Source organism: Dipodomys merriami, unplaced genomic scaffold, assembly GCF_024711535.1.
Source record: "Dipodomys merriami isolate MVZ:Mamm:240054 unplaced genomic scaffold, mDipMer1.0.p SCAF_130, whole genome shotgun sequence".
Lineage (NCBI taxonomy): Eukaryota > Metazoa > Chordata > Mammalia > Rodentia > Heteromyidae > Dipodomys > Dipodomys merriami.
This window is the reverse complement of record NW_027202605.1, coordinates 523,424-550,550: the sequence shown is the minus strand read 5'-3', so window position 1 is coordinate 550,550 and position 27,127 is coordinate 523,424. Positions and strand designations below refer to the sequence as shown.

The window sequence follows — 27,127 nt, the reverse complement described above, 5'->3', positions numbered from 1 at the left end:
TGCAAAAATTGTTGCTACTTCCCTGAGCACCAGATTCACGTGGTACTCTTTCCTACAGCACTCTCAATCACTGTGTGTTGTTGCAAGATTTAAACTAATTCCCAGGAATTGTGATGCGCTGTATTGAGGAATAAGCCAGTGCATAGTTATCAGAGGGTACCTAAGGCTGTGGTTTGGGATGGTGGGGTAATTGTTATGACTGAAAGTATATATTCATGTAGTAATCCCTAATCCTCTTCTTGCTAATTTATTCAGCCTGTTACCACTAGGATTTTTAGTATGTCATCATGCCAACTCATGTTAAATGTCCCATCTAAGGATTTGCTAATGCTAGCTCTTATCGCTTGGTTGTGCCTGGTAGTACAGAAAGTATTGGTCAGGGACATTTGGCCTTAAAAGAAAAATCACAGAAGAAAACTTGAGGTTATATGTCTTACTCAAGGTTGTATGCTTTGTAGGTGTTGCTTATGTTCAGGTATGTCACTCCCATATGCAGTATTTTATGTTGTATCTTTAGGATGGTCAAGGTTCTTCCCATGACTGTTTAGGGAAATGAACATTAGGGACTTATCAAACCTGGGTTTACCTCATCTTTACTCATGTCCCTTTGGCCAAAGCATGTTAAATGTAAATTGCAAGTTATTGCATAGATGTGCAATGGGTACAGTGAAATGTGCCATTTGACAACTGTTGTTGAAATATTATAACACAAGAAATCTATTCTGTATACAATTTTTCTCTAACTTTGGGTGAAAACTACTGAGTTACATCATATATGCTTTCCCTGGTGTTTAAATATATAAGTGAATGAGGTAGAACACAAATTCCAGTGGATTCCTAGGATACCTTTGCATTAAAAAAAGCAGTTCCTACATCCCGAAGTATATTCAGTAATAAATACTTTTTGTGGAAATGTGATATGTTTTTGCTTTCAAGTATTCAATAATATTTGTGGGAACATTCATTTTTTCGAATTTAATGTGTACATAAACATAGAAATTAGTTGGTTTAATAATATCTATCTGTCAGGAAATGGATTGGATTTGTGTTTCTTGTAGACTTTAATGCTTTGTCTGAGATATGAAAGATTCTTTTAAGACAGCTTTATGGTTTTGCAGCTCATGTATTATGTTTGCAAGAGAAAATTCTGGACCCAAATTCTCACGCATTCATTTCTGAATACGTCATTTGCCTTATATCCCAGCCATGCTTCCAGAGTCTTCTGTTCATTGTCAGCAGCAAGACAGAATGAATGGATCTCTGGTGAGTTATTTATATTTCTCATTTGTTTTCCATTCCATTATATGCACCTAAAGATGACCAAGAATTAAAAATCCTACAAACCACACAGATTTAGCCTCAAGAACATATTCATAAATCAGATAAAGACAGCTTGTAGATTAGGAGATAAAGATTTCTTGTAGGTTTAGCAGATTAAATGGTTATATTCTTTCTAAGTTGAATTCAGATTGGCTTCAGAATGTCTAGGTTTCATCTTGTCATAACATGTAGTCACACCTGTTATGTGATGTAGTGACACCAAGCAGGATACATCTCATGGAAGGTGAAGGGTAGATTGCAACCAGATCTCATCCTCATGAGTAACATTAAACTATCTCAATGAAATTTTGCTGGAATTGCTGAAATAGTGTGGTCATACGTACCTTCGTGTGTTCTTAAGGAATGATTATCCTATATGTATTTAAATTACTCTCCATATATACTTCTTGGACTACTTCATGGTCTTGGTCTTACTTGAAGCTGAGGCTATATTTGTTGCTAAACTTTATGGTCGTTGTACAAAATCTTGTTTGTTTTCTAAAGTATCCTCACAAGATTTCTTTCCTCTATAATCTCTCTCTACTTTTGGTTTTCTACTCACTTGTGTTGGTTATTTTTCTCTTTCTCTCTCTTTGTATCTATCTTTGAATCATTTTTTCTTACTTTTCTCATTCTCTCTTTCCTCCATATGTCTCTCAGTTTTTTCATTTCTTCAATGATCTATCTGGAAATTAGTTTTTCTTAATGATTATTTTTAGTTTGCTGACATGGCTCTTAGGATTGACATTTTTCTTACCCACTGTATAGGAAAATTGTTGCCTAGAGAGTTCTACAGGAATCCAGAAACAAAGAAAGTTAGAGAAACACAAAAACATAAACAGATAGACTTAGGGGAAACCAGGGTTCTGAAGCCTCTCTGGCACTTGGTCTCTGGTTGTCAGTAAGCAAGCATAGTTCCTTGAGTTCACACAGGGAAGATTCCCATTGATAACATGCAAAATCGAAGTATCTATATTAATTTTACAATCTGAGCCACAACAGGTTGTTAGGCAAACATGTTTCCTTATTCTCCTGAGACAGAAGCCTGGTGCCCAGAGAAAATGCAGACATGAAGTTCACCTTACCTAGCCTTCAAGGTGAACAGCAGCTCATTTTCAGATGCTATCTTTCCCACCGTAAGGAAAAGGCCTGCACTCCAGTCTCTTAACCCTCTCCAGAATTCTCTTTTAAGCCTTCTGCAGCCAGCTCTCAGTGCTCGCAATGCTGTCAGGCTGGAATTCCAACCTCTCAAACCTTTTTCCCCCTTCAGCTCAACTTCAGAGTTCCATACAGAAAAGGACGTCTTTCCTCCAATTGATAAACTACAAGAAAATTTGATTTCACCTGATTCTGTTATCTTTGCTCTAACTTCATTTGTCATGGTACTCAGTTTTTTTTTTCCATACCACTACTTTTAAATATTTTCATTCACTGCCAGTATAAGATAGGTAGTTTTGATTTAAAAAAATTAATACAGTGATGAGGATTTCTCTATTAGAAATATCATTTGTTGCAAAATCTCACAGAAGTTTGCTCAGGAATTGATTTTGATCTCTGAGGAATTTTGCTATTAACTAATAAAAGTGGAAATATGTCTTTAGAGATCTACTGTAGAAATGACTCAGGAATATTTAACACATTTGAGCATTTGGTCATATTTATCATTTTTGTCATTTTGAGTGTTCCCTGAGTCTCTATCAATTTGCCTCCACCTTCCATGAAGGCCTATTAAAATGAAAATCTTCTTAAGGAACATTTTATTCCCCTCCCACCTATATTTTGTATTGTAGAATGTAGAGAAAGTTCACAAAACTTCATGGTAGCAGTTCTTATTTACATAGGAAGGAAATATCAGGTTGTCTATGACCACATTTCAATATTTAGTATTTAAACCAAACATGGTTAACCTAGCATATTTTTATGTGGGAACTAAATCAAATCTTATAAGGGCTCAATAAATCATTAGCTACGTTCTGGAGTACTGTTACTGTTTTTTGAGCATTCATGTGGACACTGCTTTTCTTTGATCTAGTAATGTTCTATGTTCTGTATACCATGTGATATCCTGAACGTGTTCTGCTTGCTTATGGGAGTACTTGCTAATAGAAGGTCTAAATAGAATTTATGGTGAAGCAGTAAATGTAAATGCAGAGAAAATATTTTTTAATTCATTGTTACCCTTATATGTACTAAAATTTTATCAAAAATAATAATATAATTTTTAGACACCACCTTAGACTTAATGTCATCATGCCAGATTATTATCCCCTTAGAATTTTTATCTTGTCTTTATTGCTAGCAGCAGAAATGTGTTTGCATGCATTACGGAATCTGTAACTTTTTATTGGTCTTGGGGCTTGAATTCTAGGCCTGGTTATTGTCCCTCAGGTCTTCAGGTCAAGGTGAGTGCTCTACTACCACTTGAGTCACAGTGCTACTTTCAGTTTTTTGGTGGTTTACTGGAGATAAGTGTCTCATGGACTTTCCTGCCTGGGGTGGCCTTGAACCTTGATCCTCAGACCTCAGCCTCCTCAATAGCTAGGATTACAGGCATAAGCTACCAGTACCCTGCAAATCTGTGTATTTTAATGACCAGGTTTATGTATTGTCAAATATTTCTAATTTGCTATTTAATTTTCCCTGTGAAAAAATAACATAGCCAGCTGCAAACATTTTATGTAAGACAAAAGCATACCTGCAGCATAATGGAATTCCAGATTGGAATTCTCATGACCCAGGCCTAATTTCTTGATGGAAATGTGCCATTACAGAAGCTGATATCATTTGATGATGTGGCTGTGGACTTCACCTGGAAGGAGTGGCAGCATCTGGATCCTGGTCAGAGGACACTTCATAGAGAAGTGATGCTGGAGACCTATAGCAACCTAATATCCGTGGGTGAGCAAAGGTCACTTTTATTTGGAAGGTCAAGTGCTTTTATTTTTGTAGACATTTGACTATGTTATTTAGGTATAAGATTCCTGTCCATTCCCAGGTAAAGAACTACTAGTATAAAATCCAGGCAAATTCAGGTCTGGGAGCTTGATGTTGTTTGCCTTTCACACTACTGCTTGAGCCACAACTCCATTTTGGATTTTGTTTTGGGGTATATTCTGGGTTTCTGTGCCCAGGTTGGTTTCAAGCCTGCCTCTTCTGATCTTACCTCCTAAATGTAGTGTTACAAGTGTAAGCCTTTGGACCATTACATTTTGTTAAAAAAAAAAAAAAGATTCCAGTCCATAGGAAGTGTCATTTCTTTCTAAGGGAAACTTCAACTCATTATATGTAACTCAAGAGCTAATTTTATTCTCATTCATTAAGAAGGCAAATTAGTTGTTGGACAAAAGTTCTAAACTATGATCCACTAACAGGAAACTGACTTCCTAGTCTTGGGGGTGATTATTATAGGTGGATCTACAGTCTAGATAGAATATACATTACTACTGTCAGTATTATCTGAAAATCAGTAGTTGAAAGTGTGAAAGTGTGTATTTGTAAGCCAAACCTGACATAGGTTGCATTGCTTCAAGCTTGGAATCCTAGATACTCTGTAGGCTGAAATCTGAAGATTTTGGTTTGAAGCCAGCCACTGTAGAAAAATGAACATGAGACTCTTATCTCCAATTAACCATTCAAAAACTAGAAATGTAGCCAAGACACAAACTAGTAGAATGCTAGATTTGAGCAAAAGAGCTGAGTTCAAGCCACACATTGGCAAAATAAACCCAAAGCTGCGGGAAAGTACACCATGGAGCTGTTAAGAATTGAGAAACCATGGGCTGGGAAGGTGGCTCAGTGGTAGAGCGCTTGCCTTGCATGCTTGTGGCCCTGTGCTCGATTCCTCAGCCTGAAAAAAGCAGAAAAAAAAAAGCCAGAATTGCGGTTGTGGCTCAAGTGGTAAAATGCTAGCCTTGAGTTTAGGAGCTGTGATACAGCTCCCAGGCTCAGAGTTCAGGCCCCACAACCGATCCCTCCACCCAAAAATAGAACAATTGAGAAACCAGATTTAGGAGCAACCCAGTGAACAGGATGTGTGCAACATTACATTAATGATGACCCAGCAAGAGCAATAGTTCTCCACTATTTCTTATTCACAGGGCACTGTGTGCCTAAACCTATATTGATTGTGAAGCTGGTGCAAGGTGCAGAACCATGGATGAGAGAAGACTCAGAAGAGAATTTCACAGGTGAGTTAAAGCATCTTGAATAGTGATGTTGGGTCCAGAGCCCAGTGGGTCTGTTTATCTTGAGCTCTACAGAGCAATAGTATTCCTAGTGCCCTGAGTCATGTATGGAAGAGAACTAGGTGATCCTTTGTCTCAAGGGATTGTCAATCCAGAATTCTCGTGGAGACAAACTGAATTTGATGTTCCAGTGTAGTTAATGTTAGCAATTCTTTTTGTCTGTAGAGAAGTCATTCATAGAGAGAAAAAGACAATAAGAAATATAGTAAGGAGATCTCATTTTATTTTAAACTAGTAGTGATACTAGCAAGTCTTCATGTCAGACATAAATAGAAAAGAAAATATATGGAGGAGGGAGAGAAGGGAATCCAAAGGTCAGGGAAAAGAAGGAAGAAGAGGAGACAAAAGAGTAGTAGAGAGAAGGGAAAAAGGTGAGAGGGAAAGGAGGAGAAGAAGACAGGAAAGGAAAAAAGCCTTATGGCATTAGATTTGACAGTAAATCCTTAAATCAGACACCAAACGTGACTCATGCAAAAAACAAACAAACAAACAAACAAAAGCCAGGCTCTGGTGGATCACACCTGTAAACCTAACTACTCAGGAGAGTCAGATCTGATGATCATGGTTCAAAGCCAGCCTGAGCAAGAAAACCTGTGAAACTCTTATCTCCAATGAAGCAGTTGCCCAAGTGGTAGATTGCTAGGCTTGAACTGATGGTCTGAGGCACAAGCTCAGATCCAGACTTCAAGCCCCATGACCCACAATAAATAAATTAGTGAATAAGGGCTGGCAAGGTGGCTCAGTGGTAGAGTACTCGACTTGCATGCATGAGGCCCTGGGTTCCATTACTCAGCACCACATAAGCAAGAAAAGTCAGAAGTGGGTGCTGTGGCTTAAATGGTAGGATGCGAGCCTTGAGCTGAATAGCTGAGGGATAGTGCCCAGGCCCAGCATTCAGGCGCTACAACCGACCACAAAAACAAAACAAAAGCAAGAAAATGAATAATACGTAAAACTTAAAAAATAAATACAAAGCCAAACAAGATTAAGTGCACATAATCCAAACCTTGTATAATGAAAAGAACTATCAGCGAAGAAGCAAAAGCATGGTAGGAGAAAATATTTGCATATGTCTTTAAATAGATTCCTAACAAATCTGAATTAGAAAATATAAAGAAAATCCTACAAGTAACCCCCACACAACAAAATCTAATTTTAAAATAGGAAAAAGATTCAAGAGACTTTTCTAAAAAGGACATATACAAATAGCTGATTAAAATATAAAAGTAGTATCAATAGTCATGAGTAAAATTCAAATCAAAAGTACAATAAAATAACTATTTTACACATGTTAGTATGGCCATAGTTTTAAACAAAAGAATAAAAATCCTTCCAAATTTCAACAAAAGCTAGGAAAGATGTGACAACAATGTGAACCTTGCTGCATTTCTCTCAGGTATGTAAAAGTATTAAAGATGGGACAGAGTCCTAAAAAGAAATTAATATAGAATTACATAAAAATATGGTCCAGCACTTTTACACTTGTACTTACCTTAGAGAAAAACAGAGATTTCTATAAATACCATCAAAAATACAGCCTAAGTTTCAAGAAAGACAAATATCACAAAGCAGTCCAAGAGTATATACAGAGACTAATTGAAGTACTTATAACACACTCAGTCCTGTACAACAATCAAAATTATGTTTGACCACACTATTTCAGCAAATCTAGGAAAACTTCATTAGGATAGTCTAATGTGTGTATGAGGATGTGATGTCTGACCAGTTTCTAGCCAACCTTTGCCTTCCATGAGAAGTTACCTCCTAGGTGTCATTGAATCACATAACAAGGGAGACAACTTTGTCCTCACATTAAAAGCTGAAAAACAAACAAAAGCAAACCTGCACTTAACTTAGAAGGCAAGTTTTGATCATCTGCTAAATCTCCAAGCCATCTTTAGCTTTTTTAGAAACATGTTCCTGAAGCTGAATCTTTTTCTTTTCTTCTGTTTTTCAATCTTTGACATCGGTTCATAAAATGGAATGTCAAACAGAGTGAGAAATAAAAGAATCTCATCAGAGATCCTTTCATTAATTCTTGCTGTTGACAATGAATAAAGATTCTGGAACCATGGCTTGGAGAGAAGCCAAATGAGAGAGTCAGAAAAGAACCTGTGTGATTTTATCCTAGAAGTTCCTGGTCAGAACATGATAGGTGGGCTGGAAAAGCATGAAGCCTTCTTATGGGAGAAGAAACATTCCTGAATCAAGTAGAGCTTTAAAGTATCCAGTAATGACAAATCCACAGAATAGTAAAGTCTTAGGTGTTACTAAACAATATTAACAGAAAATACACTCCAAAATGTAGATCCATAAAATTTAAACGAAACAACTTATATAGGGATGTGCTTTTGCTTATACTTGTTGGTTGATGACACAGGAAATTCTTTTATCCAGCATTCTGTTTTTTTTTTTTTCCATGTACCTACAATTGTAATTGTTAATATAAAATGCATGAACTTTGCAGTGACATTTACAAAAAGGGAAAAATTTATTCTGTTTACTTCAGTGAGGTTGTTTTTGATAGGAAACACAATATGAATCTTTTGAAAGCAGTGTTTGCACATAAGTACTGGGTTTTTGTACATCATAAGAATGTTTTCTTTCTTTTAAAAATTAAAGCGGGGCTCAGAAGGTGGCTCAGTAGTAGAGCACTTGCCGTGCATACCTGAGGCCTTGGGTTGGATTCCTCCGCACCACATAGCAAAAAGAAAAACCCAGAAGTGGCACTGTGGCTCAATTGATTAGATGGCTAACCTTGAGCTGAAGAACTGTGGAACAGCACCTAGGCCCAGAATTCAGGCCCCACGATTAGACCCCTCCACAAAAAGAGAGAAATCTAAGCAAATTTATTATAGGCTAAGTGTTCATATTCACAATACTTAAGATGAGGAGTGTTACAAATTTCAAAGTGGGATATTTTCTGCTTGTTTTGGGATTTGCACTGTCCTTATCCACATTAGTGACTGAACATCCTGCCTTAAAATTGTCAAGTTTTCTGTTTCATATTATTTTTTTAGAATATGGTCTGAATTTTAAAGAGAACATTGTAACTGGGCTCTCATGTCTAATGGTTGTAATCTTAGGTACTCAGAAGGCTGAGATCTGAGGAAAGTTAGTATTATCCCCACCTTTGCTCCTCAGCTCCACCCAGACCTGAGCTCCTCCGAGACCTACAGTTCCCTCCATACTGCTGACCACTCCCTCCCTCTACCCACACCTACCTGAGCATGTATCTACCTAACTTCCTGCTCCCCAGCTCCTGTTGCTACCTGAAGACAGACACACGCATGTGCTCCCTCTCCTGGGAAATATGGTCCTTCTAGTAAACCTTATAATTTCTCCTATGCCTACTTGTGGTCCCCTGGGATGCACCTGAAGGATCCCCACAAGGATCACAAAATGAAGCCATTGGTAAAAGAATGTCAGAGAGTCTTATCTCGAATAAAATAGCCAAAGAAGCTGGAAATGGAGGTGTGGCTTAATTGGTACAACATTATCATTGAACCAAATAATTTCATGGTCCGTTTCCAGACCTTGAATTGAAGAATCAGGACAAGCACACATATATCAAGGTCATTGTATTGTATTCAAATTATATTTTAACAATTGAATTGGAATACATATATAGGAGATCTCTCTCTCTCTCTCTCTCTCTCTCTCTCTCTCTCTCTCTCTCTCTCTCTCTCTCTCTCTCTCTCTCTCTCTCTCTCTCTCTCTCTCTCTCTCTCTCTCTCTCTCTCTCTCTCTCTCTCTCTCTCTCTCTCTCTCTCTCTCTCTCTTTGTCTGTTGTGGGGCCTGAACTCTGAGCCTGGGAAAGATGCTAAAGGCAGAGTCTGGCTGGTGACTCAGATCGCTTCAAGTTTCAGCTCCCAAGTTCCCCTGAAGAAGAGACACTGGGCTTCTACCTTTTGGCTCTGACTATGGAGTGCAAAGCTGTACTTCAGAGCACTTCCAGCAGCAAGGCAAAAGGAAAGAAACCCAAATTTGCAAACTAAAACCACCAACAGTGGCAGCCAAGGAGAATCAAGCGCTTTACCTCAGCCCCCCTGCAGTCTTTCAAAGAATCTGTGCCCCATAACAGGATGCATTCAACTAGAGGAAGTGGGCTTGTTACAGGGTTTGGACTGGCACCAGACACTGGGTCCTAAGTGTGCATGGATGCATGGGGACCTTTCTCTCCCAGCTGTGGGAAACTAAGGTGAGTTTCTTCTTGAACAATCAGTTTACCTCCTGAAACATTGTGAGATCAACCAACACAAAGAATTGTATTAGGAGCATTAGATAATTTGGCTTTTTAATTCTTAGTTTTATTAATGTAATTGAGGTTATGAGACTCCATGGTTATTGATTTTGTTTTTGTTCAAAAAGTATGTTCTGAATATAAATTATGTCGCTGTTTTGCCTTAAAAATGTGAATATCTCTCCTCTCAGTTTAAAAAGGTATTTGCATCTGGGTGCCAGTAGCTCCTGCCTGTAATCCTACATACTCAGGAGGCTGAGATCTGAGGATGCTGGTCCAAAGCCAGCTTGGGCAGGCAAGTTCCTGAGCTTTCTCTCCAAATAACCACCAGAAATACGGAAGTGTCTTTGTGGCTCAGGTGGTGTAGAGCTCACCTTGAGTTGAACAGCTCAGGGATAGAGCTCAGGCCCAGAGTTCAAGCCACAAAATCAGGTATTTACATACACTTAGCTGATTGATTCTGGGATCATTTTCCCCTTCTTTAATATATACATATATATGTATATATATGTGAAGAAAATAGCAGAATTTTAAGGTAGACATACTTTATAATCTTAGAATTAAATAGATTGGTGAAACTCTACCCCTTACTTTTCCAGAAACTCCCAAATTCCATCTTTGAAAATTTAAGGAGTTTTTGGTTATTTGTGTCTGACATTTGCCTTTCCTTTAAAAGTTTTTTCCCCTCATTTTGTTGTTGGTCCTGAGGCTTGAACTCAGAGCATGGGCGCTGTCTGTGAGCATTTGCAGTGCTCTACTTGCCTTTCTTTTATTAATTGCTTCAGGAAACTAGTGAAAAGTTTCCTTCCAGGGGTTTCTTAGAAAATGGTACTCTTCCTCCAAGACTCTTCCAAGAATGGTTGTCTATGGTGATTAGGGTGCACATGGGTGGAGATAGAGTACAGGGTAGGTCTATGTTCATGTAAAGCTTGATCACCAGTCTGTTTTTACTTTTCTGTTTTGCATATCCTGTTTTGTTTTTATTTTCTACTTGTTCTCTCATGCTAGAAATGCCAGCTAGGGGTCCTCAGACTTGTCTTCCCAAACTGTATCCATTACACTGTGGAATAAACCTTTTGCCTCCCTCCCTCATATCAGACATCCTAAGCTTGTCTATTAAGTATTTGTTGAGATTGTTGATGATCCTTTCCCCACATCATGATTGGGAAGGACTGTGTAGGAAATATTCACACCTGATATTCAGTCCTCCGGTGCATGGGTTCCCCATGCCTCTTTTAGTGGACCTGAGCTATTCCTCATGAAAATGGAGATCATGAGGCACATTTGGCTATATAGATGTCAACTTTGGAGCACCTATAAAATATGAAGCAAAAATAATACTTTCTTTCTGAAAAAGTAAAACGTAAGTTTCTGAGAGGCAAGAAGATAAGGATCAGGTATAAATCAGTGCTTCCTAGACTAGCTGTGTCACATAGTTTTCATTGTTCAAGGGTACATTTTTCAAACATTCATTTCTAAGCATTATGTTCATTGTACTAGTATAAATAGAATTTACTTCCTACATTATTTTTGAATTGTTCATTGCTCACAGAATAAGTCTCATTATTTGCTATACAAATATTATATCCTCTTTCTTCATTCATCTCTATGATTGACTGTTGTTGATCCTGAGGTAACAGGTACAAGTATGCTAAGGTAGTCACGGATAGATTATGGTTCTGACTTCCTCTGGAGGAAAAGGTGAATGAATGGAAAACATGGAGCTTATGCATAACACTTCTAGAATTCCTTTGGCAGGAGATATGGTACACCCCTCTTGGGTTTCACTATGACCAGAGATTCCTGTCTTTGTGATGATCCACCATTATGGAGGGCATGTAGATTATGGAGGGCTTGTGGATTTCACATCCTGTCTACTGTTGTGCTGGTGGAAGTCTACCAAAATGCACTGCACAACTGGGCTCAGAGGAATGACATGATCAGTGGTACCTTGCTGGCCCCCATGTTTGTCAGTCTGTTTGGACAAGCTCACCCTGACATCTGTAACTGACTGCTGCTGAGGTCTTATGGAATAATGCCTCTCTTCATTCCATACCTCTGTGTCAGAAACATGTCCTGTTTCATGGTTTTGTATCATTTACTGTGCAAGGTTGTGCTATGTATCCATACATACTGGTAGTTGAGCTAGGTATGGTTTTGAAGGGTGGGGTGGTTTTTGATGCCTCTAGCAGGAACAATTGTGTTCTCACTAACTGCATAAATACTCTGAGGTTACTATGCAATCACCTTAACTTATGTTGCCTGTTCTGTTGATATAACCATTATGGTATAATAAGTTTGGGTCTCTGTTTGCTATTGAGGTTTATAGGCTCTTAGCCATTGCTGCAGATTTTTGGAATATTGGTTGCCAGCATTTTTGCTACCCTAAATGTTCTTGCTAGTGCTACTGATTCTGCTGTGAACCTTATCCAAACCATATGTACAACATAACATGTTAATACTTTGGCTTGATATGTTTCTGGTGCCCTGGGATGCAGGTGGGCTTAGATAAAAAGATTGTGTTATGTTTTATAATTTGGAAACAGCAATGATGTTTGTTGATAATCAGGTAGACGTGCTAAAGACTCGGTAAAAAATGATGTGCCATGCTAATGGTTAGTACAACTGTGTTCTCATTCTTAAATATGGTGGAAATAAGATTTTGGCCAATATCCAGTGACATATTTGAGCAATCTAGTACTTTGATAATTTTTGGGGGGGTACGGTAATGGGGCCTGAACTCTGGGACAGGGCACAGTCCTTCAGCTCTTCCCCTCAAGGCTAGCGGGTTACCACTTCAGCCACAGCTCCAATTCCGGCTTGTTTCTTTTTGCTTATGTGGTGCAGAGGAATCGAACTCAGGACCTCATGCATGCAAGGAAAGCGCTCTACACTGAGCCACCTTCCCAGCCCTCCTTTGATAAATTAAGCTTAGACATTATGGAGCTTCAGGGTCAGAAATCTGATATTGGTCACTCCACCCTACAGGTAGCACACCCTGCAGACTTAGCTACATCAGTTCTCCACTACCTGCAGGGATTTAACCTGGGAAATAGCAATCCTTTTACCATTTCTAAGCATTTTCCTGTTTCTTGTTTTGTTATTCATTTTCTTCCATTTTTCCTGAGATATAAGATGTGCTGCTTTTTCCAGGTTCAGGCTGATAGATACTTGCTCAATTTACAAAATAAAAAGGAGGACTTGTTGCAGACTCAGAGGTGCCAGGAGCTGGCAAGGTGAGAGCAGAAGCTCCACAACCCCAGACTACAACCTTCAGGGCTATAAGTACTTGCCCTTTTCATAGGAGGGAGTGTTCTTTTTAGCTTCTGGGCCTGGGGCCTTACCTGTAGGAGTTTGGTGGACAAAGGTTGAACTAGAATGAGGAAGGATGCATATGATATGCAGTTGTTGCCACATTGAGTCCTAGAACAGTGATGCAAGCACTGGACAGATATACAAAGAGTCTATAGCTAAGGTTATTTCTGAATTAAAGAGAGATTCATCATTGGTCTGGTCTCTGTCTCTTCCATTATAATCCCCTTGTGCTTCTGGAGCACTGCTGGTGTTGTGGCAGGCCCCCAGCAGTGGTAGTATGCTTACCTAGCATGCATGAAGCCCTGGGTTCAAGTCCTCAGTACCACATACACAGCAAAGCAAAATGTGGAATTGTCACTCAAGTAGTAGGCTGCTAGTCTTGAGCAAAAGAAGTTCAGTGACAGTGTCCATGCACTGAGTTCAAGCCCCAGCGTTGGGACATAAAACACAAGAAATGTAAGCTGGGTGCTGTTCCTCATGTCTGTAATCCTTGCTGTTCAATAGGCTGAAACCTGAGGATCCCAGTTCAAAGTCAGCCTGGTCAACAACATGTGAGACATTATCTCCAGTGACCACTAGAAATCCAGATGTGTGTTATGGCTCACATGGGAGAGCCTTGAGCTCAAAGTTGGTTCCCAGGCTCAGAGTACAAGTGCCATGACCAACCAAAAAAAAAAAAAAAAAAAGGATAAAATAATAAATAAATGCATCAGAAATATAGGCTTCAACAATGAAAACTAAACTTCACATGTAATCTTGGAAGTACTCCAGTTCTTTCTGATCCTTTTCTCCTTGCTTCTCAGGAATTGACTTTTACAGGATGAAATTAGGTTTTCTTTATATTATTAGAGGTGCTTTTTAGGTGAAGTCTATACATCCAAATATGCCCGTTGATTCCCATTTTAATGAGGATTAGTTCAGGTCCACAAAAGAGTCATGGAAAATCCATACACTAGAGCACTAATATCAGACGGGAAAGTTTCTAATCCAAACTATCCCAATTATAGTGCATGTAAAGGATTAACAAACATCACAATAAACATTTAAGAGACAAGTATAGGATCTCTGATTATGAGAGAGGGAGACTGTTGCAGACCCTGGGGTGCCTGCCAGAAGCAGGCAAACTGAACAAAGGCTTCAGGGCCATTGACTCCCACCCTCAGGACTGCAAGTCCTTGCCCTTTATGGTTTGAGAAAGTGTGTGTTCTAGCTGATTGGCCTGGGGCTTTAAGTGAAGGGAGGCTTTGGTGGAAAAGATAGATTGAAATAGAATGAAGAAAGATGCGTGCTGTTTGCACTTTTTGGCAGAGTGTGCCTAGACCTATTTTATACAAGCATTTGAGAAATACAGCAGAATTGTGCCATCAGCCATCTTTCTGTCTCCTTAATTATTATCCCGGTGTCCCAGAGAAGTCTTGCTTGTGCTCTGATGACACTGTGGAAGAAGACAAACATTTATTCCACAGCTTAATGGATAAGGTCTGAGAAGACAAGTCAGAGGTCCCCTAGATATGTAGCCTAAAGCTACTGAGAGGAACTGTTAGGATCAGAGAAGAGGTAAGAATTGTAAAGAGATTTTCACATGCAAAATGAAAAGACAAAAGCAGACTGGTTTGTAAATGATTAAGATTCACATCAAAATAGACCTACACTAAACTTCACTCTTCTACTCACCTGCATTCATTCTGACCCCCAAATCAGTCTCTTTGTAGGAAAATCAGGGAAATGTGCCATGCTCTTAAGAATCCCTGTGAGGAAACTTTTCACTAGTTACCTGAAGAAATTATTAAAGGAAATCCAAGTAGAGCACAGCAAATGCTCACAGACAGTGACCAAGCTCTGAGTTGAAGCCTCAGGATGAACAGAAAAAGAAAAAACATAAAACCCTTAAATGAAAAGCAAAATTCAGAAACAGCCAAAAACTCATTTTCATTTAATAGATAGAATTGGGGATTTTCAGGAAACTTAATTGTTTGATTTTGTGAAATCCAAATCAACAGAAGGATTATGATGCATATCCACATAACCATCTTCTTATTCTATGCCAGTGTGTACATTACACTAATGGAAAATGACCCGGTATAAGTTCAGTGTCTATGAGTATGTTTGTAGTGGAGAGGGGAGGTATTAAACAATGTAAAGCAAAACAGAGATATAATTTACACTCAGCAGAACACAGGCATAGAACAAAAAGAAAGGTATGAGAAACAGTCTCATAACCTCAATTTCATTATTAGAACTAAGTACCAAAAAGTCAATGCATCTAATTCTCCCCATGTATATCCATTTTCTGGTTGGCCTTACAATATTTCACGAAGGAAACAGTGGTTTTGAAGAAGAAACTCACCTTAGCTCCCACAACAGGGAGAGAAAAGTCCCAATGCATTCAAGCACTCTTCTCAGCAGAGGTGAAGCAAGGTGGCGCCGAGCATTATGGGAAATGTAGTCTCAGTGGAGGGCTTTTGGTTTGAAAGTCCTGAGTTGTTTTTGTTTTTGGAGGGCGGAAGTGGCGCAGAGATCCTTTTGCGCATGCGTCTCCCCGCCAACCTTGGGCGTTTTAAGTCTGCCCCTTCTGGGTTCTTTTCCTTTGCCTTGCTGCTGGAAGTGCCCTGAAGTAAAGTTTGGCCTTCATAGGTGGGAGCCAGGAGGCAGGCGCCCAGCTCTGTGCAGTGGAGCTTGGGAGCTGTAACTTGAAGGAATCTCAGGCTTTGGAACTGATGTCAGGTAGGAACTGTGGGATTGTTGCCGGACTCTATCCTCCATGGGTTTCTTTTTCTGGTTCTGTTTTTTTGGTCGTTGGTGGGGCTTGAACTCTGGGCCTGCAAGCAATGTTCCTGAGCTCGTCAGCTCGATAGGAGAGCTTTACACTTGAGCCAAAGCACCCGCTTTTTCCTGCACGCTTTTCTCCAGTCTGGGATTGATAATTTGCTTGAGGTTCAGGAGTTTGTGCTGCCATTAGCTTCTGGGCCCTGAGCTGCAAGAACCTGGTTCCCAAATGTCTGAGAGCAAGCTTGGTGATTCTGCAGACAAGGAGAGCCCAAGAGCTGTGCATTTGTACTCCAAGACCAAGGGATTCTTCTATTAATCCATGTGACTTTATTGGCTTTGCCCAGGTGGAAGAGGAGTACAGGAAGAATTCTAGTGAAATTGTGAGGTGTGTGCCTGCCTTGAGTCCTCTTACATTGAAATTGTATTTAGGGCTTCTGTGTTGTTTCTCCTAGAGATATTTTAATCTGTTTGGCTTGAGTTTTTAATCTCTTGGCTTGAGTTCACAAGCGTTTGTACATGACTCTGTTTCTAGAGACAGTTGTACATGGGATATTGGAGTATTGAGTGCTGGTCCTGTATTTTTAGGAATGAAGCCTAGCAATGTATGAAGCAGAGCACACTATGAATAGCAATTGCCATCCTATATGGACAGACCTTGTCAATTTTGAGAAGCCCTAGAGGGAAGAAGCAGAAAAGCACAGGAAGGGGAAGATGTTGCTAGCATCCATTGCCTTATGCAAAAATTATTGATACTTCCCTGAGCACCAGATTCACGTGGTACTCTTTTCCTACACCACTGTCAATCACTTTGTGTTGTTGCAAGATTTGAACTAATTTCCAGGAATTGTGATGCACTGGATTGAGGAATAAGCCAGAGCATAATTATCACAGGGTACCTGAGGCTGTGGTGTGGGATGGTGGGGTAATTGTTAGGACTGAAAGTATCTATTCATGTAGTAATCCCTAATCCTCTTCTTGCTAATTTATTCAGCCTGTTACCACTATTATTTTTAGTATGTAATCATGTAAACTTATGTTAAATGTCCGATCTAAGGATTTGCTAATGCTAGCTCTTACTGGTTGGTTTTGCCTGGTAGTTCAGAAAGTATTGGTCAGGAACATTTGGCCTTAAAAAATCACAGAAGAAAACTTGAGATAATTATGTCTTACTCAAGGTTGTATGCTTTGTAGATGTTGCTTATCTTCAGGTGATATCACTCCTATATGGAGTATTTTAGGATGGCCAAGGTTCTTCTCAAGACTGTTTAGGGAAATGAACATTAGGGACTTCTCAAACCTGGGTTTACATCATCTTTACTCTTGTCCCTTTGACCAAAGCATGTTAAATGGAAATTGCAAGTCTTTGCATATGTGTGCAATGGGTACAGTGAAATGTGCCATTTGACAATCATTGTTGAAATATTTTAACACAAGAAATATATTCTGCATACATTTTTTTCTCTAACTTTGGGTGAAAACTACTGAGTTACATCATACATGCTTTCCCTGGTGTTTAAATATGTAAATGAATGAGGTAGAACACAAATTCCAATGGATTCCTAGGATACCTTTGCATTAAAAAAAGCAGTTCCTACATCCCGAAGTATGTTCAGTAATAACTACTTTTAGTGGAAATGTGATGTTTTTGCTTTCAAGTATTCAATAATATTTGTGGAAACATTCCTTTTTTTCGAATTTAATGTGTACATAAACATAGAAATTAGTTGGTTTAATAATATCTATCTACCAGGAAAGGGACTGGATTGGGTTTACTGGAGACTTTAATGCCCTGCCTGAGACATTAAAGATTCTTCTAAGACAGCTTTATGGTTTTGCAGCCCATGTATCATGTTTGCAAGAGAAAATTCTGGACCCAAAATCTCACAGATTCATTTCTGAATATGTCATTTGCCTTATATCCCAGCCATGCTTCCAGAGTCTTCTGTTTATTGTCAGCAGCAAGACAGAATGAATGGATCTCTGGTGAGTTTTTTTTTAATTTCTCATTTGTTTTCCTTTCCATTTTATGAACCTAAAGATTTCCAAGAATAACAAACAATACCAACCACACAGATTCAGCCTCAGGAATGTATTCATAAATCAGAAAAAGATGGCATGTAGATTAGGAGATAAAGATTACTTGTAGGTTTAGCAGATTAAATGGTTATATTCTTTCTAAGTAGAATTAAGATTGGCTTCAGAATGTCTAGGTTTCATCTTGTCATAACATGTAGTCATACCTGTTATGTGATGTAGTGACACCGAGCAGGATACATCTCATGGAAGGTGAAGGGTAGATTGCAACCAGTAACATTAAACTATCTCAATGAAATTTTCCTGGAATTGCTGAAATAATGTGGTCATATGCACCTTCATGTGTTCTTAAGGAATGATTAACCTATATGTACTTAAATTACTCTCCATATATAATTCTTGGACTACTTCATGGTCTTGGTCTTACTTGAAGCTGAGGCTATATTTGTTGCTAAACTTTATGGTCTTTTTACAAAATCCTGTTTGTTTTCTAAAGTATCCTCACAAGATTTCTTTCCTCTATAATCTCTCTCTACTTTTGGTTTTCTATTCACTTGTGTTGGTTATTTTTCTCTTTCTCTCTCTTTGTATCTATCTTTGAATAATTTTTTCTTATTTTTTTGATTCTCTCTTTCCTCCATATGTCTCTCAGTTTTTTCATTTCTTCAATGATCTATCTGGAAACTAGTTTTTCTTAGTGATTAGTTTTAGTTTGCTGACATGGCTCTTAGGATTGGCATTTTTCTTACCCACTATATGGGAAATTTGTTGACTAGAGAGTTCTACAGGATTCCAGAAACAAAGAAAATTAGAGAAACACAAAAACGTAAACAGATAGACTTAGGGGAAACCAGGGTTCTGAAGCCTCTCTGGCACTTGGTCTCTGGTTGTCAGCAAGCTAGCATAGTACCTAGAGTTCACACAGGGAAGATTCCCATTGATAACATGCAAAATTGAAGTATCTATATTAATATTACAATCTGAGCAACAACAGGTTGTGAGGAAAACATGTTTCCTTATTCTCCTGAGACAGAAGACCGGCGCCCAGAGAAAATGCAGACATGAAGTTCACCTTACCTAGCCTTCAAGGTGAACAGCAGCTCAGTTTCAGATGCTATCTTTCCAACAGTAAGGAAAAGGCCTGCACTCCAGTCTCTTAACCCTCTCCAGAATTCTCTTTTAACCCTTCTGCAGCCAGCTCTCAGTGCTCTCAATTCTGTCAGGCTGGAATTCCAACCTTTCAAAACTTTTCTCCCATCAGCTCAACTTCAGAGTTCCATACAGAAAAGTACGTCCTTCCCCCAATTGATAAACTACAAGAAAATTTGATTTCACCTGATTCTGTTATCTTTGGTCTAACTTTATTTGTCGTGGTACTCAGTTTTGTTTTTCCATATCACTACTTTTAAATATTTCACTCACTGCCCGTATAACATAGGTAGTTTTGATAATTAAAAAAAATACAGTGAGGAAGTTTTCTCTATTAGAAATATCATTTGTTGCAAATTCCCACATGTTTGCTCAGGAATTGATTTTGTTCTCTGAGGAATTTCGCTATTAACTAACACAAGGGGAAATGTATCCTTAGGGATCTACTGGAGAAATGACTAAGAAATATGTAACACATTTGAGCATTTGATCATATTTATCATTTTTGTCATCTTGAGTGTTCCTTGAGCCTATATTAATTTGCTTCCACCTTCCATGAAGATCTCTTAAAATGAAAATCTTCTGAAGGAACATTTTATTCTCCTCCCACCTATATTTTGTATTGTAGAATGTAGGGAAAGTTTACAAAACGTCATGATAGCAGTTCTTTTTTACATAGGAAGGAAATATCAGGGAATCTATGACCACATTTCAATATTTAGTATTTAAACCAATCATGGTGAACCTAGGATATTTTTATGTGGGAACTAAATCAAGTCTTATAAGGGTTCAATAAATCATTAGCTACTTTCTGGAGTACTGTTACTGTTTTTAAATATTCATGTGGACACTGCTTTTCCTTGATCTAGTAATGTTGTATGTTCTGTATCCCATGTGATATCCTGAATGTGTTCTGCTTGCTTATGAGAGTACTTGTTAATAGAAGGTCTAAATAGGATTTATGGTGAAGCAGTATATGTAAATGCAGAAAAAATATTTGTTTAATTCATTTTTATGCTGATATGTACTAAAATTTTATCAAAAATAATAATATAATTTTTAGACACCTCCTTAGGCTTAATGTCATCATGCCAGATTATTGTCTCCTTAGAGTTTTTATCTTGTCTCTATTGCTAGCAGCACAAATGTGTTTGCATGCATTACGGAATCTGTAACTTTTTATTGTTCTTGGGGCTTGAATTCTAGGCCTGGTTGTTGTCCCTCAGTTCTTCAGGTCAAGGTGAGTGCTCTACCACTTGAGTCACAGTGCTACTTTCAGTTTTCTGGTGGTTTATTGGAGATAAGTGTCTCATGGACTTTCCTGCCTGGGCTGGCCATGAACCTTGATCCTCAGACCTCAGCCTCCTCAATAGCTAGGATTACAGGCATCAGCCACCAGGTGCCCTGCAAATCTGTGTATTTTAATGGCCAGGTTTATGTATTGTCAAATATTTCTAATTTGCTATTTAATTTTCCCAGTTAAAAGATAACACAGCCAGCTGCAAACATTTTATGTAAGATAAAAACATACCTGCATCATAATGGAATTCCAGATTGGAATTCTCATGACTCTGGTCTAATTTCTTGATGGAAATGTGCCATTACAGAAGCTGATGTCATTTGATGATGTGGCTGTGTACTTCACCTTGAAGGAGTGGCAGGATCTGGATCCTGGACAGAGGAACCTTTATAGAGAAGTAATACTGGAGATCTATAGCAACCTAATGTCCTTGGGTGAGCAAAGGTCACTTTTATTTGGAAGAACAAGTGCTTTTATTTTAGTAGACATTTGACTGTTTATGTTATTTAGGTATAATATTCCAGTCCATTCCCAGGTAAAAAACTGCTAGTATAAAAGCCAGCCAGAGTCAGGTCTGGGAGCTTGATATTGTTTGCCTTTCACACTACTGCTTCAGCCACAACACCATTTTGGCTTTTGTTTTGGGGTATAGTCTGAATTTCCATCCCAGGTTGGTTTCAAGCCTGCCTCTTCTTATCTTACCTCCTAAATGTAGGGTTAGAAGTGTAAGCCTTTGGACCATTACATTTTGTTTTAAAAAAAAAAGATTCCAGTCCATGGGAAGTGTCATTTCTTCCTAAGGGAAACTTCAACTTCATTGTATGTAACTCAGGAGCTAATTTTATTCTCATTCTTTAACAAGGCAAATTAGTAGTTAGACAAAAGTTCTAAACGATGATCCACTAACAGGAAACTGACTTCCCAGACTTGGGGTGATTATTATAGGTGGATGTACAGTCTAGAAAGAATATATATTACTACTGTCAGTACGATTTGGAAATCAGTAGTTGAAAGTGTGAAAGTGTATATTTGTAAGCCAAACCTGACATAGGTTGCATTGCTTCAAGCTTGGAATCCTAGATACTCTGGAAGCTGAAATCTCAAGATTTTGGTTTGAAGCCAGCAACTGTAGAAAAATGAACATGAGACTCTTATCTCCAATTAACCATTCCAAAACTAGAAAGGTAGCCAAGACTCAAAGTAGTAGAATGCTAGATTTGAGCAAAATAGCTGAGTTCAAGCCACACAATTGGCAAAATAAATGCGTAGCTGGGGAAAAGTCCACCATGGAGCTGTTAGAATTGAGACACCATGGGTTGGGAAGGTGGCTCAGTGGTAGAGCGCTTGTCTTGCATGCTTGAGGCACTGTGTTTGATTGCTAAGCACCACATAAGCATAAAACAATCCGGAATTGGCGTTGTGGCTCAAGTGATAGAGTGCTAGCCTTGAGCTTAAGAGCTGAGAGACAGCTCCCAGGTCCAGAGTTCAGGCCCCACAACAGAACCCACCCACCAAAAAATAAAACAATTGAGAAACCAGATTTTGGAGCAACCTTGTGAGCAGGATGTCTGCAACCTTCTATTAATGATGACCCAGCAAGAACAATAGTTCTCCACTATTGCTTAATCACAGGCCTCTGTGTTCCTAAACCTAAATTGATTGTCAAGCTGGAGCAAGGTACAGATCCGTGGATAAGAGAAGACTCAGAAGAGAATTTCACAGGTGAGTTAAAGCATCTTGAAGGTGATAATTGGTCCAGAGCCTATTGGTCTGTTTATCTTGAGATGTTTAGAGGGAAATATTCCTTGTACGCCTGAGTCATGTGTAGCAGAAAAGTAGGTGATCTTTTGTCTCAAGGAATTGTAAATCCAGAATTCACGTGGAGACAAACTGAATTTGGTGTGCCAGTGTAGTTAATGTTAGCAATTCTCTTTTTCTGTAGAGAAGTCATTCATAAAGAGAAAAAGACAATAAAAAATGTAGAAAGGAGATCTCATTTTCTTTTAAACTAGTATTATGAAGTTGGGAGGAAAATAGGATTTGCTAGGGCTGCTATCCTCTGCTGTGACAATTTCTCATCAGTTATGCTGTGCATAGAGTGAGATTCAGAATGGAAGCATTAAAAGTACATAGATGAATAATTTGAGTAAATATTTCCTTGACAAAAAAAGAAAAATCTGAAACACAGAAAAACATTATTTTCCATTGTAAAATGTCAGTACTACTTTCTTAATTACTACATTGCATAGAAAATATATATTCTGCATAAAGGAATGCTTTGATATTTGAAAATCTTGTAACAGAGTGTGAGAAAATACCTTTACATTAAGGAATTTATGGATCTCATTTATGTTTTTGTCTTTTTTCCTGTTATTCATTTTAGATGTCCCAGAAATGGAGGATGAAATTAGCACCTGTCAGGAAAGTCACAATAAATATCTCTCTGAAGTAGCAGTCATGAATAGTAACCCAGGGGAGGAAAAAGTGAGACTTATAAGAAGTTTTAATTTGAGCTCAAAACAGAAGTCAGAACTGATTAACAATAATGGGAACTCCATAGGGATGAGGATAGAAAAGGTCACTGGATGTCAGAACATGGGTGTTTTCAGTGAACCTGGTAAGATGTGTGCTGCATATAGTCCTCATGTGCCTTCTGTAGTTGAAGAATATAAACAATGTGAAAGGTCTTTCACTGAGAAGACATACCCTATCATCCCTCAGAGAAAACAGACAGGAGAGAAACCTTATGAATGTAACATGTGTGGAAAGATTTTCACCTGTAAGGCATACCTTACTGTGCACCTGAGAATTCACACAGGAAACAAACCATATGAATGTAATGTGTGTGGAAAATCTTTCACCCAGAAGTTACACCTTACTGTCCACCAGAAAAGCCACACAGGTGCGAAACCTTTTCAATGGAACATGTGTGATTTGTCTTTCACCTGGAAGTCAAACCTTAGTACCAACCAGAGAACACACACAGGAAAGAAACCTTATGAATGTAACATTTGTGGAAAGTCTTTCAACTGGAAGTCAAGCCTCACTGAACACCAGAGAACACACACAGGAGAAAAACTTTATGAATGCAATGTGTGTGGAAAGTCTTTTGTCAAGAAGGCATGCCTTACTGTCCACCAGAGAACACATACTAGAGAGAAACCTTATGAATGTAACATGTGTGGAAAGTGTTTCACCCAGAAATCAAAGCTTACTCGCCACCAGAGAATACACACAAAAGAGAAACCTTTTGAATGTAACATTTGCAGAAAGTCTTTCACTTGCAAGGAATACCTTACTAGACACCAGAGAACACACACAGGAGAGAAAATTTATGAATGTAACTTGTGTGGAATGTCCTTCATCTGGACGTCAAGTCTCACTGTCCATCAGATAACACATACAGGAAAGAAACCTTTTCAATGTAACTTGTGTGGAAAGTCATTCATCTGGAAGTCAAACCTCACTGTCCACCAGAGAACACACACAGAAGATAAACCTCATGAATGTAATGTGTGTGGAAAGTCTTTCACCTGTAAGGCATATCTTACTAGACACCAGAGAACACACTCAGGAAAGAAACCTCATGAATGTAATGTGTGTGGAAATTCTTTCATCCAGAAACCAAAGCTTGTTGTTCACCAGAGAACACACACAAAAGAGAAACCTTTTGAATGTAACATTTGTGGAAAGTCTTTCACCTGTAAGGCATATCTTACTAGACACCAGAGAATACACACAGGAAAGAAACCTCATGAATGTAATGTGTGTGGAAAGTCTTTCACCCAGAAGGCATACCTTACTGTTCACCAGAGAATACATACTGGAGAGAAACCTTATGAATGTCCCATGTGTGGAAAGTCTTTCACCCAGAAATCAAGGCTTACTAGACATCAGAGAACACACTGGAGAGAAACCTCATGAATGTAACAGGTGTGGAAAGTCTTTCACCAAGAAGTCATACATTACTGGCCACAAGACAACACACACAAGAGAGAAACCTTATGAATGTAACATGCATGTCATCTATCACCTGGAGGTCAAACCTCACTGTCCATCAGAAAAGACACACAGGAAAGAAACCTTATGAATGTCATATGTGTGAAAAGTCTTAGCCAGAAGCTACACCTTACTGTCCACCAGAGAGCACAAAAACAGGAGAAAAATTTTATGAATGTAAGCTATATGGAAAGTCTTTCACCCAGAACATACAACTTTCTGTCCATCAGAAAAAAACCCACCAGAGAGAAATGTTATGTATGTAGCAGGCATGGAAATTCTTTCACCTGTAAAGCACACCTTAACATCCATCACAGAACACAAGGAGAGAAACCTTATGAATGCAACCAGTGTGGAAAGACCTGGAGGTCACAGCTTAATACACATAAGTTGATTCACACAAATGAAATAACTTAGGATTGTACCAAATGGACAAAATTTTCGATCTGTAAGAAAATTGAAATTGCAATAAAGAACCAATACAGGATAGAGACCTTATGATATAGCAGATGTGGAGTCCTCCAACTAGAAAACACAGCTCAGGGTTGATCACAGAACACACAAAACACACAGACAGAGACACACCCTCTCACACAAAGAGGAGAGAAATCCTATATAGGAAAAATAAATGGAAAGGTTTTCAAGAAAAAGTCCTAACTCAGTTTGCATCAGAGAACAGACACAGATGAGAAAATACAAATGTAACAAATGTGGAAAGTCTTTTACCAAGTATTCATGGACCCAAGTTCATAGAACACACACACTGAAGAAATCTTACAAATATTACAAATGTGGAAATCCTTTGATCAGAAAGGAATACCTCATGTTCATCAGAGAACTGACTCAAATAGGAGAAAAGAAAGTAGTGCATAGAACCTATGTGAAATGACTTTCAATCAGAACTGAATCCTGAGCATATGTGAGAGCATAGACAGGAAAGAAATTATGAGTATAGAAATCATTTTGCCAGAAGTCACATCTGTACAGGTTCCAGAGACCGGGACACATAGCAGAATTTCTATAAATATAAACATGAGAGGAAGTGTTTCAACCAGAAGCCGTCCTTTAGCAATTAGTAAAACATTCACCCAGGAAAATAGCCCAATGTAGGAAAACATTTGTCAGAAAACCTCTATAAATTATATAGAGAAATGCTTCCTGGCAGAGGTAAGCTAGGTATGATGGGAAACCATTCTTCACTCTTCAGCTTTCTTTGAGCCAACATTTCTCATCCTCTCATCGTGTTGAGTGGATATGGTGTCCTTCAATATTATCCAAAGCATGTGGAAACAACCAATCACAACAAGTAATTCAGAGATTCAAGTTATTAACTTGTGTCTTTTATACTAAGGAATGGTGTGTCAGGGTAATTGGATAAACTCTTCTTAGAAACATGAGCTCTGGCCCTTTGGGACTGGATTCAGGTCATCTCCAAAATGGTTAGGGGAACAATAGATAGGTAAAGAATGTGATGATTGGAGGCAAGAACATGAGAACAACCATTTTTCTACTGCTCCCTTAAGTCTCCCTCCGTATGTGTGATCCATGCCTTATAGTACAAAGGCCTAACTTATTCCAGTTCAGTTTCTGAATGGAAGATCTAATGGAAGATATTAGTCCTTATTGCAGTACATGCATAGTAGTAAAGTCTTTCTCGGAGGGGTAACAATGCTCAATAGGAAATGTATTCATGACCTAACTCATATAATGGTATAACGAATCTATATAGTATATCTACAATATATATTTTAAAAAAATATGGTGGAGGGCTTGGAAGGTGGCTTAGTGGTAGAGTGCTTGCCTTGCATGCATGAGGCCCTGGGTTCAATTCCTCAGCACCACATAAGCAAAAAGAAAAAAGCTGGAAATGGTGCTGTGGCTCAAGCGGTAGAGCACTAAGCTTGAGCTGAAGAGCTGAGGGAGAGTGCACAGGCCCAGAGTTTAGGCCCCAGGACTGGACGAAAAAAAAAAAAAAAGAACAAATGAAAAAATATGGTTGATAAATAAAGACAAGAGTCTCTGCATTTTTCCTTGGGGCAGAACCCCAAAGTGTCTTCAGTGCTTGATCTTTTCTTTATTTAATGACTGGTGATGAGCAACTTGTGATTGATTCACTCTTAGCCCATTAAGTTCTGCTGAGTAAGCTATAATAAAACACCAGTGTGGAAGATGTGTCATGCCTGTGTTATCTCATAGAGGGCAAATGTAGATATGACATTAGGGAAAATAATCAGGCACAAAATGATATTGATCAATCTCACAAAAATTAAAGTTAACAAAAACATAAAACCATCTGCCACTTGAGCTACAGCATCACTTCTAGGCCCTGAGACAAGGGAAGGAAGGAGGGAAGTGAGAGAGGGAAAGAGGAAGGGAAGGAGTGAGGAAGAAGGAAGAAATAAACTATTCAAAAGAAGAATGTTTAATTTTTGGTGAATGTGAGAATATTTCTTTCAGAGTTGGGGCTCAAGAAAAATGGCTTTTACAAAAAGCAAATTCTTTAACTGTTTACAAAATGATAAAGAGGATGTAACATTTTGTAAATTAATTTAATAATTCAGTAATATTAAGTAAGGAAGTCAGGTGTGGCTGGTGTGCTATTGGCCACAGGGTGGTTGGTGGCGTCTGCCGTCTGTTATTTATGCTCGGGGAAGGAAATGACAACATACATCACTTGCCACCCAACAGATGGGTGTGTCTGGTTTCCTAGAAGCAGGGGTGATCATTTGGCTGATATGTTACTCAGTCTGTTAG

General features: G+C 38.6%; 1 protein-coding gene across 1 annotated transcript; it reads left to right on the top strand.

Annotated features, from left to right (window-relative positions):
• The first annotated feature begins 1,206 nt into the window (after positions 1-1,206).
• Positions 1,207-24,298, top strand: LOC138824955 (zinc finger protein 182-like). The gene is made up of 7 exons (XM_070019348.1): positions 1,207-1,263; positions 4,092-4,218; positions 5,418-5,507; positions 17,816-17,874; positions 20,682-20,808; positions 22,007-22,096; positions 22,935-24,298. The coding sequence occupies exons 1-7, from the start codon at positions 1,207-1,209 to the stop codon at positions 24,296-24,298; spliced, it is 1,914 nt and encodes a 637-aa protein (XP_069875449.1).
• Positions 24,299-27,127: the final 2,829 nt, after the last annotated feature.